Source organism: Euprymna scolopes, chromosome 11 (genome assembly GCF_053919585.1).
Source record: "Euprymna scolopes isolate OS-2025 chromosome 11, ASM5391958v1, whole genome shotgun sequence".
In the NCBI taxonomy this organism is placed as follows: Eukaryota; Metazoa; Mollusca; class Cephalopoda; order Sepiida; family Sepiolidae; genus Euprymna; species Euprymna scolopes.
In genome coordinates, this window is record NC_136492.1 from 77934162 (window position 1) to 77953142 (window position 18981).

The window sequence follows — 18981 nt, forward strand, 5'->3', positions numbered from 1 at the left end:
GACGCATTTGACTCATATCAGTAAAGGATTGCATCATGTGACATTCTTTCCGGGTCAGTAGAATGATCCAATCATTTTCTAACAACCTTCGCAATGAATTTTTAAGTTTTCCATTTAAAGTCTGAAGTGAATATCGATTCCAAAAACCTTTTTTGCAAAGGAGTCACCACTTATCAAAGCCCGGAGGCCATTTGAGGATAAGGGTTAATGAGTCTACAGTAGTCAATGAGAAAATATCGTAATCGTTAGTGAAAATTTGATAAATTGGATTACTTAAGGGGATGGCTCATCAAGAACTTGTTCACGATCATATTGTAGTTAGTTGGGAAGCAGGAAAACAGAATGGAATTCCATAGGTGTGCAGTTTTAAGAAGCTATGTTCATAAAATCTACGTTTAGGTTTAAGCACAGATAAAGAATGGGGAAAATTATTGATAGTGGTTTCAGCTAGATGAGTGTTTTTCATGGAAGTAAGGATGGCGGGGAGGGGGTATAGATTGGAGCTCAGAAAGCACACCGTGAAAATAACGATAAAGTAGAGATAGGCTTACAACCTCTTTTCTATGGGAAAGAGGTTGCAGGGAAGAGAAAAGGGTGTCCTCCACTAGGCTGCAAAGTCTATTTTGAATTCTGTCGGGGCAGAATAAGCTGCTTCTAGCCACCTCTTTCCCTATTGCACCACATGTTCAAGATCAGATAGAGAATCAGAACTTGGTCATTTACAGCCTTTGAAGTGTTGTCATAGATGGTAGTGTTGTCAGCATAAATGTCTACAAATGATTTTAGGATATGGTTTAGGAGAACATTGATGTATATCAGGAAGAGAGTTGGGCCCAGCATGGACCTCTGAGGGACTCTAGCATTAATATTGTGAGCTTCTGATTTCTGCCCATCAATCACTACTCTTATGAACCTATCAGAGAGAAATGATTTAATAATTGAAAAGACATTTCCAGCTGTACAGTAGCTGGAGATTTATGCCATACTCTATTAAAGGTCTTTTATGTCAAGAGCAATTGCCTTAGAAAGCAAACCTCTGTTGCTAATCCTATGAGATATAACTGTTCGCACATCTGCTGTAGATCTAGCAGAACGGAAATCATATTGCATGTCACTAAGGAAGTTAGTTTTGTTGAGGTGGTTGACTACTTTTCTACTTAACAGATTCCAGCAACTTACTCATGATGCACAGGAGACTGATTGGTCTGAATTAAAAGGGAGATGACTGATCATCTTTTTAAATATGGGACATACTGATAGGGTTTGGGAAGCAATTTTGTTTAAGACAACACTTAAACAGCTTTGAAAGTATGGGAGCTAGTTCTGGTTGAAGCTTTTTGAGCACTATAAGAATGCCATCAGGGCCAGTTACTTTACTGGAATCAAGGTTTTTGATTAGCTTGGCAACATCACGCACAAACATTTGTATGTCACGTAGCGTGTTTTCAGACACAGGAAGAAATACAGGGGGTTGGCAGCCCTGATCGCATAGAATAGAATTAGATGCAAAGAGTTTGGAATTGTCCGATGCTGACAAGATTACCTTGGGTCCATTGATGATGGTTGGGGATAGAGCACACACTTCTATTCAGTACCCTGCTTGTTATTTACCAGAACTGGTGGAAACCAAGCCACTGCTCAGCTACTTTGGACTTGACAGACTGAGTATACAACTCTTGCGTTCTTTATTACTCTTTTACAGTGGTTGCTAGCAGTCCTGAAGACAGCTTTAGTCTCAGTATAACTATTATGTTGGATGCAATGGAAATAATGATTTCTGTATGCAATGGCAGCAGCACATCCTGGCGAGAATCACGGCTGGCTGTTAGGTTTTTGCTGAAATTTTTTGGAGGGTATGAAGTGGTCTATACCTACAATTATTTTGCCAGGTCTGATACTATAGAAGACACATTCTTTTTAAACCTGGAATGCAGTAAATGTACGAAAGCTATCCCAGTCAGCTATAGAGTATCTATATATATATATATATATATATATATATAATCTCTGATGGAGAGGTATGTCTGAGGACTTATTACATCTTTTATATTAACTGGAACAACCAAGTGGTCAGAAAATCCCAGTGGAGACAGAATGGAAGATGAACATAGCTCAGGGCAAGTTGTGAAGAAAAAGGTTTAGGAGACTTGCATACTGAACATCAGTGTCTGGCACACGGGTAGGTTTGTGAACAATCCGTCAAGTCATAAGTAATCGAGAAATCGTGACGGAACCTCCCCTCGTCATTTGTCTTTGAGTGGGCTAACCATTCCACATTTTAAACATTGAAGTCTCCACATATGTGAATGTTAGCTGAAGGATGAGCAGACAGGATGTGGTCAATTGTCTCAGATATGCTCTTAAAGATAGTAAATCTGTGCTGTTATGGGGATGATAATGGGCAAATATAAACGCAGTGGTTTGAGCAAGTACAACCCAGAAGCACATATAGGGCAATTTAGAGTCTTCTCTGGAGATGCTTATCGAAGGAGAGCCATTCATTTTAATTAGGTGAAAGTGAAGATTCGAGCATTTGCAATGAAAAGAGAGAATCTTGGTTTTAGACATAGACTGATTTACTGCGTTATGTATCAGAAAAGAAATAAAATCAATCAAAACTAATTTGGTCACCACCTGATGAGTAAATACTGTCACTCAAGTTTTTTTTTTTTTTTTTTTTTTTTTTTACTTTATTAAGATTGAGAGTAATTTAGTGAGGAGAAATATGGAAAATTAATCTTGTTTATATTGGAGCTGAGGCAGGGTTCTGTAAAGTTGTTTCACCCTTCTTGTGAGAGAGTTTGTTTTTCTATGTAGAATAAAAGTCTGAGTTTCTAATGAGATTTATTATGAGAGAGAACAAAAAAAAACTTTAAAACCAATGAAAGTTAGTTTTCTTTGTTTTGTTTTTGTCCCCCCCCCCTTCAGATTTGTAGAGTTGAAGATTTTAAAAATTACAAAAGTTATTTTTTATTTATTTTTTTTCTTTTCATGATGGAAAATAACTATTGGATTTTTTGTTCACGGGGCATCATTTTTAGCCATTTCTTGTGTTTCTTTGGATTACTGTTCTTACTTGAGTGTTATTCTCAGAACGTTTCGGCTGATGTAACCACCAACCTTCTTCCGGTGCATCTTGTCAAACCCTGTAATCTGTACAGAATTTCGAACAAAACTCTTTATTTAATCCATGGGAGTTGAAGATTCAATCTCAAGTCTGAATGGAATTTTGAATGGAACCCTTAAATCCATATAGGTAGCATGCTCTAGTTCTGTCAGCCATGACCGGGTAGAAGTCTTAAGTAATTTGTAATTGTATTAGTATCAGCCTCACTGAGGATTGACCCTTCAACTTCCGGAAGAGTAACTTTGCAAGAACCTCGTGGCATAATGAATAAAGTACTAAGTAAAATTTAGTTCTAAGTGACACTCTTCTGGAGGTTGAAGGTGCAATCGTCAATATGGGTGATACTAAGAATACAATTGTGAATTACTTAATACTTCTATCTGGTCATGGCTGATGGAACGAAAGTATACTACTCTAATGGATTAAATAAAGGGGTCCATTCTAAATTCTGTGCAGATTCCTGAGTTCGACAAGATAGACCTATAAGTTGAACCCTACATTGGCCAAATCCTTTGCATAACACTCAAAATGAGAAAAGTAGTTTGAATAATACAAATTAAGAAACATAATATCAAATTGGTTTTCTTTGTTTAATAATTGACAAGCATTTTTTTTTTTTTTTTTTTTTTTTTTTGAATTGGATTAGTTACACTTCCAATCAAGGAAGAAATGTAACTAGAAGAATTCACTTTCTTTACTTTGAGTTGTTCTTGTTCTAATCTTGATGTGATACGCGTTTTTTTCTTCTCCAAAAATAATTGCCAAAGCCAATTAACTTTGTACGTATATGAATTTACTAGAATAAAAATTGTCCTATTTTCTCACCCATTTAAGCTTGGTTTGGATTGCTTGAATCAAGAAACAGTGAGTTTACAAACTTAAATAAAATTATAGCCAAAATTAGTTACTTTCTGATTGCTATATCGTTCTTTTTCTCTTGACTGCAGGTTGAATATTTTTACCACCTGTGGTGTTATTTACCTTTTGTTTATAATAAATTATCTTTTTTTTCCCCTTTATTACATTTAACAATTAATAAACAGAGATAGTGATAAAAACAGTATGAAATTAGTTGTGACAGGGGGACTACAGTGCACAGTGATGGAGAAAGTAAAAGATAGAAACTCTGTAAGAAACAGGTCATTTACAAATTAAACTAATTAGAACACTAAAATGAATTTTTTGTTTTCAAACAATTCAATCACAAAACCAATGAATATTTTAACATGGATTTTGTGATTAAAATATAAAGAAAACATGTCTTCAGAAACCAAATGCTTTAATAGATATGAAAGAGTATAAGAAGGCTATAGCAATGCAGGGAACCGGCTGCTGTATTGGTGTGACGTATGAACAAAAGTGGACAAATGAAAGCTTTTTTTTTTTTTTTTACATAGGCATCACCACTTATCAAGGCCAAGCGGCCACTTGAGGATAAGAGTTAAAGAGTGTATAGTAGAAATTGGACAATATAGTAATCGTTAGTAATGGAAATTCGGTAAATTTTGTAAGTGGAATGGCTCATCAGGAACTTGTTTACGTTAGACTTGAAGACAACCATATTGTAGTCAGCTGGAAAGCAGGAAAACCGAAGACAATTCCATAGGCGTGCAGTTCTAAGAAAGAAGCTTTGTTCATGGAATCTACATTTAGGTTTAGGCACAGATAACGAGTGGGGGGGAATTATTGATAGTGTTTTCAGCTAGACAAATGTTTCTTGTGAAAGTTTGGCGAGGAGGGGGGACCATAGACTGAAACTCAGTCGAACACTTTCCATGAAAATAATGATACAATAAAGACAAACTCGCAACATCTCTTCTGTGAGATTGAGGTTGCAAGGAAGAGAAAAGGACATCTCCTATGAGGCTACGAAATCTATTTTGAACTCTATCAAGGCAGGACAAGTCCTTTCTAGCAGCTCCTGCCCAGATGTGGCAACAGTATTCCATCCTTGAACTTACCTGGTTCTTATATAGATAGAGAATTGCATCAGTAGTGAGATATCTACTGGATCGATAGAAGGATCCTACCATTTTTCCAGCGGCCTTGGCAACAGATTGATGTCCATTTAAGATCAGGAGTAAAGGTCAAGCCCAGAAGCTTGTCAAAACTTGAGGCCTCCTCAAGACGAGAGCCATTCATTTTAACTGATGCCAGATGAGGATCAGAAGCTTGGTTTTAGATGCATTAAAAGTAACCAGGCACTCCTTTCTCCATTGTACCACATGATCAAGATCAGAGGAAAGAGAATCGAAGAGAACTTGGTCGTTTACTGACTTAGATGTGCTACCATAGATGGTAGTGTCATCAGCATAAATATCTACAAATAATGTAAGGATGTGATTTGGAAGATCATTAATGTAAATCAGGAAAAGAGTTGAGCCCAGGTTGGACCCTTGAGGGACTCCAGCATTAATACTGTGAGCTTCTGATTTCTGCCCATCAACCACTACTCTTATGAACCTGTCAGAAAGAAATGATTTAATAATTGAAAAGACATTTCTAGCTATACCATAGCTAGAGATCTTGTGAAGTAAACCTTTATGCCATATCCTATGAAAGGTCAAGATATGTCACAAGCAATTGCCCTAGAAAAGTTTCCTGTCGAGATTTGCTAATCCTATGAGATATAACTGAGCTTATTTATTTTATTTAACTTTGTATATCCATTTATTTTTCTATACACTCACAATACAAATCGGTAAACATGAACTTACTGTTTGATGTAACCGGGATGGTGGAAGTCTTAATATTTCAAGATAACCTCTCTTTTTCAAAAGAAAAGAAAAAACCTTGAAATATCGTAAGGCAGAAATGGATGTGGGAACAGGACGACTGTAAAGCAGAAAAAGGTTTATACATGGGTTTCTATATTTATATTACTGTAGAAATGGTTTAGTATAATAAATATATGCAATTAAAGTTGTGAATATTTTTTATTATCCTTGAAGTCTTCATAAAGTTGAATTCATGAGTGAAATCAATTCTATGAATTACAAGAAGTTTTTTGTCATTACTGAGTTTAATAGCTTTTACATTCATATATCCATTTGTTTTTCAATTTCTTTTGTTCAAGCTGAGGATGAAGCATTTTAACGGATGCTAGATATTCACCTGCTATCTCCTACATTCTTACCAAAAGATCTTCAGATTCTAACCGTTCCTTTAAGTGCAATTGTGTATTATTACACTCATTTACACACGGGACCCAGAGGTATGCAGTCTACGTTGCAAAGGAGACAGACAAAGTAACTCACTTTTTTGTGTTGTAATATTCATTTCCTCATTCTCCTGCCACACATAACTTCTCGTTACAGCCGTGATGTTGCCCACCTCTCTAACATAATCATCTAACTTGCTCTCCCCTTTTTAGTCTTTTTCTTTACAGTGATGTAATTTTGCATTTCGTGTGTGCGTCCATGCTCTGTTACAATTGTTTGAATCTCTTTTACACATGGTTCACCGGGTAGTTTTTAAAAGGAGTCCAGTTGCTCCTATAATTAGTGGAATGAGATCTTCCTAAGATTCTAATTTCTTTTTGTGTTGTACATATGATCTTGGTATTATTTTATTTTTTCCTCTCAGCTGTGTTTAACCCAGCGTCATGGGGGGGGGGCACTAAGGTCCTGCAATGTAATATAAAGCCCCTTTCCACTTTCTCTCTGTTCATTACTCTGAAAATACTATTAAAGACAACTGGAAATATGTTTTATTAATGAAAAGATTGAATCTTACTTTAAGACAAAAATCTCTTTATTTGTTTAAAGACAATTTTATAATATAAATTTTTTTTTTTTTTATGTATACAATCATCTTTATAAGAGACCCTGCTCGTTTTTCAGTCTATCCTGTTTAAGTTTACTTGGTCTGTCATACAGTTTGAAATAGTTTTTCATAGCTAAACATAGAATGAATGAACGCATTTTAGCATTTTGGTTTCTTGCATGTTCATCGGGTAATTTTTTCAAATAAATGACTTCTCTTTAAAGGACCTTGGAATTCTCAGCATTTTTGTAAAGAGAAAAATTTTGTACATATGTTGGATATTTTAACTAGGATACTCTCTGGAGTGAAAGTAGTATTGTGGTGGCTGCAATTGATTACACTTTTGATGCCCTTTTACCTAATTTGTTCAAAATTTTAATTGTAATTTTTATATTTTTCAGAAAGTGAATGTAAAATGTATATGTTCTGATACAATTTGTCTTTTCCGTCTTCGAATAGTGTGGGAGAAATCCTTCTAGACTGAGGAAATTTTAATTTTGTCTTCATTAAGAATACTCCCCCCCCCTCATCCTCTAAAAACCGCCTTTGTGTATAACTGTATTTTGTGGGGAGGCAAGGAAAGGACATTATCTCAATTTTGTTCATTGTTCCTGATTACAAGGGGAGATAACCCTTGTGATATTTATGGCATTCCCCTCTTTCCTCATTGCATTCGTTTTTTGTTTTTTTGTTTTGTTTGTTTTTAAAAGGAAACCTAGAACAGAATCTAATTTAACTAGGTTACATGCATTAGATTCTCTTAAATAGAATTGTGCAATTTGAATGAATATGGTTCCAAGAATCTTTAATTCTTTCTCATTTAAGCTTTATTCCCCTCAAGAATTGTGGGATTTAAGTGTTGGAGTCTGAAATTGGTGCAGTTTATGCTTCTGAATTTTATAGATAAGGATTGATGATTCAGATTTGGATTATTCGGATTACTGTTCTCAGCTTGAGTGTTATTTTCATTTTGATTGAAACTTGTGATCTTCAGATATATGCAGGAATCTGCACCGAATTTCAAACGAATCCCTTTATTTAATCCATGGACATAGCTTGCTTTCATTCCATCAGCTATGACTGAGTAGAAGACCTGAATAATTTGCAATTGTATTTTGAGTGTAACTTGCACTGAGAATTCAACTTTCAGCCTCTAGAAGAGTGTAATTTACAACTGAATTGTACCAAATACTTTGTTACGATAATCAAAATACAACTGAAAATTACTTGGTATTTCAACTCTGTCATGGCTGACAGATCGACAACATGCTACTTTCATGACTTGAAGACTTCCGTTTGAAATTTCATGCTGATTCTGGAGTTTGACAGAAAGATTCTAGAGTTGAACAAGATACACCTGAAAAAGGTTGAAGATTAGATTAACTGAATGATTGTAAAAATAACACTTAAGATAACAGTAGTCAGAATAATCCAAATAATATGAATGCTGTAGTTTATTTATGTAAATGTTTGTTAAACTTGTTCTACAGTGAGACCAGGTACAGCACTTTGTTCTGTGAATCGGTTTACTGTAAGTTTTATGACTCTATCAACTAATCTTTCATAATTTATTGACAAACGTTTTTAATGCTTCAGAATTTTTTAGATGAGGAATTATAATTTGTATATTTTGGATTATTTGGACTGCTGTTTTTTTTCATCTCTGGTGTTATTCTCACAACGTTTCTGTCAATTTAACCTCCAACTATGTTCAGGTGTGTTTTGACGAACTCTGAAATCTGAATGGAATTTCAAACAGACCCCTTTCATTTAATACATATAGGGTAGCTTGTTCTTGTTCCATGAGCCATGATTAAATAATTTTTTAATTGTATTTTAGAATTGCCTGCATTGAGGATTGGACTTTGAACCATCAGAAGACCATAGCTTAGAACTGATTATCACTTAGCACTTGTGCCATGGGTACATGTAAACAATTCTTGTACGAAGTTTAATTTATGAGAACAAGATGAGAACAGTAAAAAGCTAACATACAAAACAGATCCAAATATGTAATTTACATAAATTTTTAGACTTAAAACATTTTATTTAAATGTATTATCTTAAAATTATCTATTCTCTATTTTGTACTAACATATTCCTCCAGAAAAGATACTTTTCCTTATGTTTTTATGCAGCTTAGAAATTGCATTTTCCTAGAATCTCTACAGAAATTGCCATGAGATTGAGTTTTGGTTAAAAGTTTTTCGATTTAAAATTTCACATCTTCATCACCGTTATTATAAATATACACCCTGACTATTTTTGCATGTGTGGCTGTAGAGTCAGTAGCCCAAATGCATGATGGATTCTAGAAATTATAAAAGGTTAGACTCTTTTCCCAATTATTAGACTGAACAGGTTTTAATCTTGGAAAAATAGTGTTTAAAGGCAAAGTAAGTCTTTCTCTTCAAGTGATCTCTCTTGATAAAAACATTTTGATAAGCATTGCTTGGTGTTAGATAATTGAATATGTCCTCATTTTCAAAGTAATTCTTTTTAAATTGTTATCTATATAAATAAAACAGATGTGTGTCTGAAAATAGTTAATCGATAAACTCTTAAACTACTGGTCAAATAACACTGAAATTAACACGAAATAGTGATACTCATTATAAACCATCATTGATGTAACATTTTTGTTTGAATGGATGGATAATGTGTACAGAAATGTCGGCAAGTTGAAATGAAAAATGTTCATATCAACTTGCCAACATATTTCTATTTCTGTGCATATGCAAATTCATTCATAACTTAAAGTGGTTTAATTTTAAATCTTCCTTATCTATTTGTCAATAGCTCAAATGGTAGCGACCGTGACTGGAGCTTTAGATGTTTTGATTCTAGCTGATGGCACTGAAGCCATTTTTTTTTTTTTTAATCTTTAGAAATCATTACTAATATATATACCTATAATATAAAGCTGAATGTCTGTGTGTGTGTGTCTGGTCACGAATAGGCTCCTATATGGTTGACTATTATAGAAAACTGATCACATATAATGATAGAAGATGTATCGAGACAGAGGAATGGGTATGTTTGATCTGGCATAATGATGATTCATTAAAATTGTGGAGTCTGCGTATGCGCCTGGTCCACAAAGTATGGAAATAAGAAAATTTAAAAATTAAAAAAGTTTACAAGTGTTTTTGATATAGATGTACCTAATAATACTTTGATAAGTATGTTTTAACTTAAATAGGGATGGTATAATAAAATTGTGGGGGTATGTGTTCGTGCCTGGCCTCCATAGAATAGAAATAGGCACAAACTTTAAAGACTTCATGTCTATCTGCGTAGGTATACTTTGATAATTGTTTCAGTTTAAAGAAATATGGTATAATAAAATTATGGGGTGTTCGCTCGCGTCTGACCTCCATAGAATATCCTTTTCATAACCTAGCATACTTTTATAAATCAGTCCATTTTCTGTAGGCTTTTTGAACCCAGTCAACAACTGGTACTTTTGCTTATATAATATATTTTAGTCATCGACATACAGTCCTGTTTCGTTGTTTCACAACTCATCAGTGCCGCTAGACTAACACCTATCCCAAGCTGAGGATCGAACCTAGAACCGTCGTGATGACAGTCGGCAGTTCTACCCCCTGACTACGGAAGCGGTGGCCGCAATTAATCTGTCCAAATGTCTATTTAAATAAACATCCGTCTGCCACTCGTAAATATATATATATATATATATATTCAGTAGAGAACTGGCTCCATAATAAATACAGAATCTGCATGAATTAAAATATATCTAAGCATGTTCTACAACCGGAAAAAGACCCTCTTTCCTCCTCTTCCAGTTTAAGTAATAATTTTTATTGATCTACAGAATCATTTTCATCCAAATTATCTCTTCATATTTGTCTTACCACTCACAAAAGATCACTTTATTTCACCACTAATAATTTATATGCATGCTATATTATTTATAGCATTTTGATTTTAAAGTAATGTTTGCCACACTTGTGAATCCATTGGGTTTTTAATGAATTATGAAAAATTCTCAACATAAAAGAAAAGACAGCCATCATCATTTAAATTTTGTTTTAGACATTTTTCATATGTACGAGGGCCGTTCCAAAAGTAGTGGCTCCTATTTTCCTTTATTCCACTCAAATGGTTCAGAGGGGATTGCAAATTGAATTTTTATGATTGAACATGCATTCATGATGTGAAAGTTTCATCCCTTTATTGCAGATATTGACAGTGTGAGATTCTAAGAAAGCAACCTTTGTGGATCTGTCAGAAGCAGAGATGAGTCATTGAGTTTTTGACAAAAGTGCATTGAGAATGGTGGTGACTACGTAGAAAAATAAATTTTGGAGTACAAAGTCTTTTTCTTTTAATGATACAACTCCAGTATTCATAGCTTTTTAATTTTTTGAGCTTTAAAAATAGGAGCCTTTACTTTTGAAACAATTTTCATAACTTAAAAATGATTTTTTTTTTTCTCCCCTAGTTTAAGTGTATCAATCTCTAGTTCTTAAACAAATAATGTGCTTTGATTCTGACCAGACAGCCATTTTCAGATGATTTGGAATTGTTAATCTGGTAATTTGTGATTTTATGCTTCATATCTCTTCAGAATGTTTTTAAATCTTGAATCAGTTGACTTCAACTGGATGTACTTAGTTTTAAGAGAACTCTCCAACAAGCATGCTGCTGTTTTTTTTTTTTCTTTTTACTGTTTTGCTTGTTAAGTTATAGTCGACAAATCAATTCTTTAATTTATCGTTTTAAGCAAAAATAATACATACTTGTCATGTCGAAAATAGTAATATATCCAAAAATTATGAAAATTTGAGAACAACTGCTATTGTGTTTTTAATTTAAAAAAAAAAACAGTCTATCGCTATAGACAAATATTTCAGCCATGATACTAGTAATGTAAAATATTTTTCGGAGTTATGTGCCCTGTGTTTAGCCCCTTAATGCTGACTATAACGTCTAAAAAAAATGTGATTTTTACCCAATTTTTCGTAAAAATTATAACTAGGGCTGTGACAACTGCATATGCTTTTCATTGTTTTACTCTTGAGTATATATCTGTTAATATCTTATGTTTTTATATAGATTGATGTGGTTCTCGGTTGATTGACTGTGGCTTACTGTATCTGATATATACTTGAGTCAAAAGAATGAAAAGAATATTGTTGTCACACCCTACTAGCAATAAATTTCTACTCGATTTTTCATAATTATTGGATATATTACTATTTTCGGCATGACAAGTACGTAATATTGTTTTTGCTTAAAACGGCATGTTAAAATAAAAAAAATCTGTCGACTGTATCTTAGCAAGCACCCTGAAAACTTATTTTAAAACTTGCATGCCCCCCCCTACTTAGTTTAAAACATTAAGCCAGTAATATAAAAAGGGATACAAAAATGTAAACCACAACAAAAGATCATATCAGATGCAAAGTAGTTGAAAAAATGAGATATCAATACTTAGAAAAGGATAAAAGTTTCGTATTAATGAACAAATGGATATGCTTCTGACTTTTTTGACATCCAAATTGTTAATTTGGATTATTCAGACTATTCTCATCTTGAGTGCTATTTACTAGTTTCGACCGATGCAACTTCTGATTTTCTTCAGGCGTATCTTGCTGAACTCTGGAATCTACAGAATTTGGAATGGAACCCTTTATTTAATCAAAGGGGGCGGCGATTGAAAGTTCAATACTCAATGCGGGTGATATTAATACAATTGCAAATTCCTTCAGACTTCTATCTGGCTATGGCTGACAGAATGTAAGCATACTACCCTCATAGATTAAATAAAGGGTTCTGTTTAAAATTCTGTGCAGGTTCTCGCATTTGAGGTTGGAGTCCAACAAGATACACATAAAATCAGGTTACATTGCCTGAAACGTTGTGAAAATAACACTCAAGATGAGAACAGAATCCTAATACTAAATGAATATGCATTGAATCCTGTTTTGTTGTTTGCAGATGAAGATATTCATTAAATACAATATTTCTAGAAACAAAAACAAACTTTTAATTTATTAAATGTAGAAATAGAGGCATCCCATCACCTTACCCAATCCCTAGTAAGAATTGTGTGTGTGGTTGGGGGGGGGGGCTGCATGCCTCATTTGAGTTTGATGAGGCCTTTTATATAGTCAAGCCCTAATCACTGTTGCTTTAGACTAATTGCTACCAATCAAAACTATTTAACATTCTAGGTCAAAAAGAATATATATATATAATTTTGCAGAATAATCCCGTTTCAAAATAAAAGAAAAATAATTGTTTTTTACTGCTTCAGGAAAAGGTCAGTTAATGAAATGGATCAGAAGATGAATAATGAATAGTTTTACATTTTATGTTTTTTGGGGTTTTTTTTTCTTTGTTTTTGTTTCAGCATTGCTTGATTTTTAACCAACATATGAACCTCTCATTTGATAGGCTCAGAAGATTTAAGAGAGATGGAGGTAGTTCAAGGAATTTTATCCATTACTAACTGGCAAAGCATTACCATTGCCAAAACAAGTGAAACCTGGTTAGTGATGGTTGAGGAAATGCGTTGCATGAGGAGAAAGGATATATGAATTATAGAATGGATGTGTAATGTGAGTCTTAAAGATAAGCTTAGTAGATTTGATGATCTTGGAAGAAAAATTCTGGTCAATATAGGGAGATCTGTGCAGAACAGAAGACCGATAGTATGGCCTCATTTAAAGGATAAAAGTTCTTGACTTAGATGTAGAACAGTTGAGGTAGCAGGGTCAGCCCACAGGGCAAAGCCAAGGAAAACATGAGGGAACTGATAAGGATAGATTTGAGAGAAAGAGGAACAAAAAAAACAAAAAAAAACTGTCCAGAAATAGATTTTTCTCACATTTTGGTTAATGTAACCTCCAAACTTTTTCAGATGCATCTTGTCAAACTCTGGCATCTGCATTTAATCCCTGGGGAGTAAGTAGCTTACTCTTGTTCCCTCAGCTATAACTCTTGGAAAAGTTTTAAGCAATTTGTAGTTGTATTACTATTACCCCATCAATCATATAACCAACAACTCCAGATGATAATCACTTAGAACTGATGATTAGCATTTTTATCTGTTCTGCCACAGGTCCTTAACGATCTGAAGGTCGGAGGTTACATCAACAGAAATGTTAAAATCTCAAAGGTGAGAATAGTTGTGCTAACAATTAATACAATACACGGTTCCAAAAATACCTTTATAATGCATGTCAAATTATTGCTTCAGTTATTTCCTTATTGAAATCATCTTTATCTTCTAATTGTAATGATTACAACAAACACGTGTGTAGACGTGATCTTATGAAGAGTTTGTTTTGATTAGTGATTCTTTTTATAGCTTTTTGTTCGCGCGTTTCCTTCGTCACTTAGTTATGTAATAATGCTCACTTTAAGGGAGTGTGTCTGTGGGAAGGACAGGAGAGGAGAGTTATTTTAAGATGGCCTTTGCGTGACACTGATAGTTTCTTCTCATATCTTAGTTGTCATTTAACAAAAAAAAAAAAGATATTGGCAAAACTTAGATCAATTCTAAAAACAAAACTCCTTTTGTTCTATTAAGTCCTATTTTCTGTTTGTAAGATGAGCATTTTTTTTTTTTTTATTTGGATTTAACTTTATTTCTTTCTGGTTCCAGGTGATCACTCCATCTCGCAATTTAATATTATGTGCGGAAAGCAGGAAAGAGATGGAAGACTGGATTACTGCCATCAAAACTGCCAGTACGAATGAATACTATGATGTAAGAACGCCATATACTTTTTTTTCTTAATACATCTTTGTAAAGATATTTTTTTTCTGATTTTTGTAGGGGTTGTTTGATGTGCTTAATGTATATTGTCTATTTGATTATGAAATAAATTATGTCAACTTTAAATCTTAAATCTATTGGATTCAAATGCACCAATACTTTTGAGAAAAGTTATCTTTAATCCTCTTCTCCCTCTACCTATACATAAATTAATAACATCTATTCAACTTGTTTACAATAGTTAACTTACGTTTCTGTATTAAATGATCCCAAAATATGGGTCTTTTATTTTATTTATTTATTTATTTTTTTGCTTGGTGATAATCAAGGGAGATAATTTTTCATCCCAAATTTTCCATACTTCTTCTATACTTATTTTTTTCTTTATTTCAACTTATTTATAGATTTTAAGTCAACAGTATTCCCATTAGCATCCATCTACATTATTTTTTCTTTTGATCAAAACCATGGTTATTTTGCATGCTCCACACTTACTAGTATTACCTAGTAAACCTGTAACATGGACTTCATTTTCCATTGGTTTCGAATACGTTTAAAAAAAAATGTATAGTCAAGATCTTTAATTTGATTTCCAAAAATATTAAATTCTGATTGCCACTGAAATTGTATTTTCAGTTTCTTCCAATGGAAAAGTTTTTCTTTAGCCAATAAAAATGCTTTCTTTTCCAGTTTAAAACAATTTTTTTTTTTTTTTTTTTTTTTTTTTTTTTTTTTTTTTTTGTGAATAAAAAATCTAAACATTGAATAAAGGGGCAATCTGTAATTCCTTCAAGATCCAACAACCAGAAGGTTGCATGCATGGCAACTAAGAAAGCGGAACTGCTTACCCGGCGATTCACCTCCAACTCCATTTTAGAAGCAACAACCTAACTCCCTCCCAAATTTCCCTATGCAGACTGAAGCTACACTGAAAATACCCCCTTCTCGTGTGCGCAATAGCATAAAAAATTTAGACCCCTCCAAGGCATGTTGGCCTGATCTCCTACCTCTTATATTAATCAAGAAATGCTGATACTTGCTTTCCTAATAGTTGGAAGATGGCCTCAGTGATGAAAGGACTAACCCTCTCAATTATCAGCCTCTCAGTCTCCTTCCTCTTTTTGCTAAAATTTTTGAGACCTTAAACACTAGTCCACTACCTTGCAAAAACTAATCTTCTCTCTGTCTAAATCCATACTGCTTATCAATGCCGTTATACTGCAGATATTTTAAGTAATCTCTGAATGCATATACCATTTTAACAATTACAAGAAGCTTCTCCAATCAGATATTCATGACAAGTAACACCTTACTTTAGAATTCTTCCTTCAAACTCTTTGGCTTAACATTCACTGGAAATATAAACTGGAACAAATACAATGCGAAGGCTGCTGCAAGGAAGGTGGGTTCCCTCTATCGTGTTAGAAAAGTATTCACACTTAAGAGTATCCTGTACCTCTACAAAACCAGTATTCACTCATGCATGGAGTATTGTTACCACATTTGGGCTGGTGCATCTATCACTAGTCTCTCCCTCTTGGATAGCGTCCAAAAAAGAGTCTCCAATCTTAATAGGTCCTGCTTTGTCAACTAAGCTCCAAGCCTTGTCCCATCGCCGCAATGTTGCATCTCTGTGCCTGTTTTACAAGTATTTTAATGAATGTTCTCTGAACTCCTTGTGCTTATGACCCCTCGGCATACATGTCCTCAAAAACCCCACTTAGCAACAAAATCATACTCCTTAACTGTTGATGTCAGAAAGCTTTCAACTCTAATAGTTTCAACTCTCAAAGTTTCTTTCCTTGAACAGCTAGACTTTCTCTTCCTGCTACCTGCTGCCTTGACTCTACTGATATGCAGAAGTTTAAATGTAGCATAAACCAGTATCTTAATCTTTCTTAGGCATGGTCTCAAATAGTAGCCTCTTACATCCAAATGGCATGTCTTGTTTGAGTGAGTAAAAAAAAAAAAAAAAAAAAAAAAAAAAAAAAAAAAAAAAAAAAAAAAAAAAAAAATTGAAATAAGAACATAAACATAAAAAAAAATACAGTGTATTAGACATGAAAAAGTTATCTCCCTTAATAGGACAAGTTGCCAGTAAAAAACGGGCCAAACATTAAGAATGATATACCATCCTAAAACAGACAAACCAAACTAAATCATCGCTTTTTTTTATTTTGGGCAATGGAAAGTTCATTTTCTTTTTCATTTATTTTTACATTAAATCAAATGGAATTCAATAATATAAAATTGAATTTCCCATTTGTTGTTCCAAATCTTTAAAACATTTATATTAGGAAATAAGAAATCGGATTACCATGGATTTTTTTATTTCCACTTCATCTAAATTTGTTTCGATTTTTTTTTTCCAATATTGATTTCTGTTTTTCTCTACTCGTAAATTTCTGTTGATTTCCTATAATTTTATCCATATTTTATTTTTGTTGCAAAACATTTTTTACTCTCCCCCCCCCTTTTCTGAATGCAAAAACCTGTTTAAATTGAATCTTCCTTAATGTAGCTATTTTTTTATAGATTCATTCACCTATACGTAAAATGTTTGTCTTCAATGATTCATTTGTAAAAAGAAAAAAGTGGTTGATATGCTATAAAACTAATCAAATCAAAAGAATTCCTGCGTATAATATAACATGAAATAAACTTTTCCAAAATGGCTGTTAAGAAATTAAGATCAAAATAGCATACTTTTGTACATATAAAGAGCTCAATATATTTTCAGATAGCGTTAAAATCATTTAAAAAAAAAAAAAATAAATAAAAAAATAAAAAATTATCCCATAAGGAATACTAAATTAAAAATTAAGACTTCCTTACACCGTAAAGTTTCATCAGCAGAAGGATAATAGCACAATATTAGGTTGGTGCAAAAATGTTGTCTTTTGAGTCAAAAAAAAGAAACATAATTTTTGCACCAACCTAATATGATGAAATATCATTTCAAGCATAAAATGAAGCTGCAAAATATGAATACTAACATATTTGCATAAAAGCAAGTTTTTGAAATTGCATAGCAAATGGGAGTAGCTATAGCAACAAAGTTCTGGATTATCAAAGAAGTAGGGGAAGTCAGTAGAAATCCGTAGGTTATAATTCATGTTTGGTAATATCCAGATGCAAATCTAAGACAGGAAGTTTGAAGAACAGGTAATAAACAAAAAGGATAGATGTTCTATTTTTTAATTTAGTATTTCTTGTCGGATAATAAAATTTCTGTTTTTCATTATATGTAGATTTTTTCGAATCTTATTTTCTTATATTTAAGCTTTTTTTTTTTTTTTTTTTTTTTTTTTTTTTTTTTTTTTTTTAAATTCAATTTTCACCCCAAACAATGCACAGTGCCACTTTGAAGTAGGGGGCTACTATCAGGGACATTATTAGTATTATGGATGGAGATAAATGTCAAGATGTCTGTTCACATTACACTTGAACTTCTGCATGTCAGTATAGTTGGGAAAGCAGAATCCCGGAAGCGAGTTCGAAAGTCTAACAGTTCTGAGGAAGAAACTATTGGAGTAGAAGGCTCTCTTACGCCTTGGGATCTCTACTGTGAAGGGGTGGGATTTAGCTGTTTGTTGGGTGTTCATGTCGAGGGGGTAGAAGTGTTTGTAGTTCGTCAGAGCATTCACCATTAAAGTACTTGTAGAACAGGCAGAGGGATGCAACATTTCATCGATGGGACAGAGGCTGAAGCTTAGATGACAGTTCAGGACCTATCAGGTTGGCGACTCTCTTTTGAACCCTGTCGAGAAGTGAGACAAGTAGCAGATGCACCAGCCCAAATGTGACAACAGTACTTCATACATGGGCAATTGGTGGCCTTATAGAGGTACAAGATACTTTCAGGCGTAAGTAGTTTTCTAGCATGGTAGAGAGAGCCCACATTCTTTGCAGCAGCCTTGGACATGCTCTCAATGTATCTATTCCAGTTCATGTTTCCTGTAAACATTAGACCAAGGAGTTTAAAGGAAGTACTTTCGAGTAATGTATTCTTGGCCATTGCTATTGGTGGTAGAAAAGGTTTCTTGTAATTATTGAAGGAAACAAGCTTATTCTTGGCAGCATTGAATGTGACCCTCCATTTTTGTCCCTATTCTACTACAGATTGGAGGTCATCCTCTAGTGTTTCTGCCATTTCCTTAGATATGTGTTCATTTATTTTCCCCTCATGCTTGCTATAGTGTGGTGTCATCAGCAAATATACCCATCACCGAAACAATTTTATCAGGGAGGTCATTTATGAATATCAAGAATAATAAAAATAATAAAGGTCCAAGGATAGACTCCTGAGGCACTCCGCATTTATATCATTTTGTTT

General features: G+C 33.6%; 1 protein-coding gene across 3 annotated transcripts in view; it reads left to right on the plus strand.

Moving 5' to 3' along the window:
* Window positions 1–18981, plus strand: part of LOC145287923 (diacylglycerol kinase delta-like) — a 345479-nt gene that overhangs the window by 188489 nt on the left and 138009 nt on the right. For all 3 annotated transcript variants that reach the window (XR_013869227.1, XM_080135873.1, XM_080135874.1), the window contains one exon: window positions 14532–14636. Coding sequence is in view for 2 of the 3 variants with exons in the window: in XM_080135873.1 (XP_079991999.1) it covers window positions 14532–14636 (105 nt within the window). In the remaining variant the exon portion in view is untranslated. The remainder of the gene's footprint in view (window positions 1–14531; window positions 14637–18981) is intronic.